At 46.4% G+C, this 1935-nt stretch overlaps 1 protein-coding gene across 1 annotated transcript in view; it reads right to left on the bottom strand.

Moving 5' to 3' along the window:
- The window catches only part of LOC119589099 (phenoloxidase-activating factor 2-like), a 7504-nt gene that overhangs the window by 1251 nt on the left and 4318 nt on the right, over positions 1–1935 (bottom strand). Inside the window, exons 3-6 of the mRNA XM_037937676.1 lie at positions 1812–1903; positions 1518–1646; positions 1280–1404; positions 397–630 (exon numbers count right to left, since the gene is read on the bottom strand). Coding sequence (XP_037793604.1) covers positions 397–630; positions 1280–1404; positions 1518–1646; positions 1812–1903 — 580 coding nt within the window. The remainder of the gene's footprint in view (positions 1–396; positions 631–1279; positions 1405–1517; positions 1647–1811; positions 1904–1935) is intronic.

The raw sequence follows: 1935 nt of genomic DNA, 5'->3' as shown, positions 1-1935 counted from the left end.
CCTTTAAGAGTTTATCTTATAAAATCTTAAAAAAAAACACTTCTCCATCCTGACCCCTGTGAAGCTCAACCCCAGAAGGTCGAGATCCTTTACTTCAACCCCTGGATCAAAACTGACACCTGTGAAGATGAATCCCAAAAGGTCAAACGTACTTCCTCCAACCAAGAGCAGACCACCGAAGGTCACTCCCAAAATATCCTCAAACAGCTTAGTCTAATGAAGAGCTGACCCAAGTAAAGATCCAAGGTACTTTAATGCCCCAAAAGTTAATAGATTTTTCCTCGTTATGAAATAATGACTCTCACGAAGACCACGCCAAAAAGCGAATTGATTAAAGAGCTGACTCCCCCCCCCCCCCACCGCAAAACTCCTCCCCGAAAGGCAGAACAGACTCACTTCCGTCCCTGGAAGATCTGGCCCTGAGAAGGCAAGCAGACGGCGCCGATGTGCGGAGCAATTGCAGTGTTGACAGGGCGGGAGAGGTGCAGGAGAGCGACGTCGTTGGCGAGGGTCTGGGAGTTGAACTGCGGGTGCACGATGATGTTGTCGATCAGCACGTCTCGGTGGGTGTACTGGGGCGAGTCCTGGGGCTTGGAGAAGTCCAGCTCGCCCAGACGCACGATGAGGTTCCTGATGAAGGCCGTGGGAGGAGGATTATCAATGGTGGTCGGGGGGAAAGGGAGGAACAGGGATGGTAAGTGTTAGGAAAGGTGGTTGGGCGGTGGCGATTTCAGAAACAAAACGGATGTTAATAACTGGGAGGAATGGGATGGTTAATGATGATAATTAATGGACAGATACGGTTAGTGAGTGGAAATGGGGATAAGGTATGATGACAACTGAGGAAAATAATGTTAGGAGACGGTAGCGACAGGTTGAGTAAAAGGACGTGGTGATAATATAATTTTAACAAAACAAATAAAAACCTGATTGTTAGGAAAGATTACGGAAACTAGGTTCGAGTTAGGATTCATAATAGGAAGTGTGACTGAATTCATATCATCCCATTAATATTTTTTGTATAGTATGTGTCATAAAATAGGAGAAGAAAGATCTGTATTGCAGATCTTACACTAAACAGCCAGATTTACTTCATGCCTGGGAATGTAATCCTACAACTTCACTTCACAACACACTCATAGATCACCTGTTATATTCCTTTCCTCGTCTGCAATCTATTTGCAGCCTAGTGAATAGATATATAAATAGGAATATATATCAACGGATTTTCTCACTTTTTCTTTATCTTGCTCCTCGTCTCCTTTTTCCTTTAACTTACCTTTGATTTCGGATCCGGTGAGCTGCTGTCAGGACCCACTCGCTGGAGATGAGGGCGCCACCTGCCACGTAGCTACCTCTCCCGTTGAGCACCATCGTCATCCAAGGCAATTCACCGAACAAAGCCTGGAAAGAGCAGATGTTTAATATCATCAGTTTATTTTCTGCAAATATGTTGTATTCACGATGCAATGCGACTTTTAAAATCTTCAAAGAACAAAAACAAAAGAGCCACGCACTGGGCCGTGGGTGATGTCGCGGACTACGCTCTGCCTACCACAGGACCCCAGGGGCGATGTCGGCGGGAGCGTAGTCGCACCGATGGAAGAGCAGCATTCCTTCTCATCTGGGCAACGCTCCACCACCGGCTGTGAGGAGGGAGGCGATTGAGAGGGAGAGAGAAGGAGGAGAACGAGGGGAGAAAGGGAAGAGGTTTTGAATGAAATGTATACATATAAAATCTGCTAATTAGTCCAAAAGTAATACAGCAAAACATATCCGAAATAAAATGCAACTTTCACAGACAGACTTACTCTAAATCCAACTCGAACTTCAGTTCTGAAGGGGCAAACTTGGTTGACCGGGATGCAGAAGCAGCCGGGCGGAAGCGCAACGTTGCCCCCCCCTGGAAAAGAATGGATGCGTGAAGTCCAGCGC

The sequence above is a fragment of the Penaeus monodon genome, chromosome 25, assembly GCF_015228065.2.
Source record: "Penaeus monodon isolate SGIC_2016 chromosome 25, NSTDA_Pmon_1, whole genome shotgun sequence".
Classification (NCBI taxonomy): domain Eukaryota; kingdom Metazoa; phylum Arthropoda; class Malacostraca; order Decapoda; family Penaeidae; genus Penaeus; species Penaeus monodon.
The sequence above is the reverse complement of the archived record's forward strand: the minus strand, read 5'-3'. Positions and strand labels throughout refer to the sequence as shown.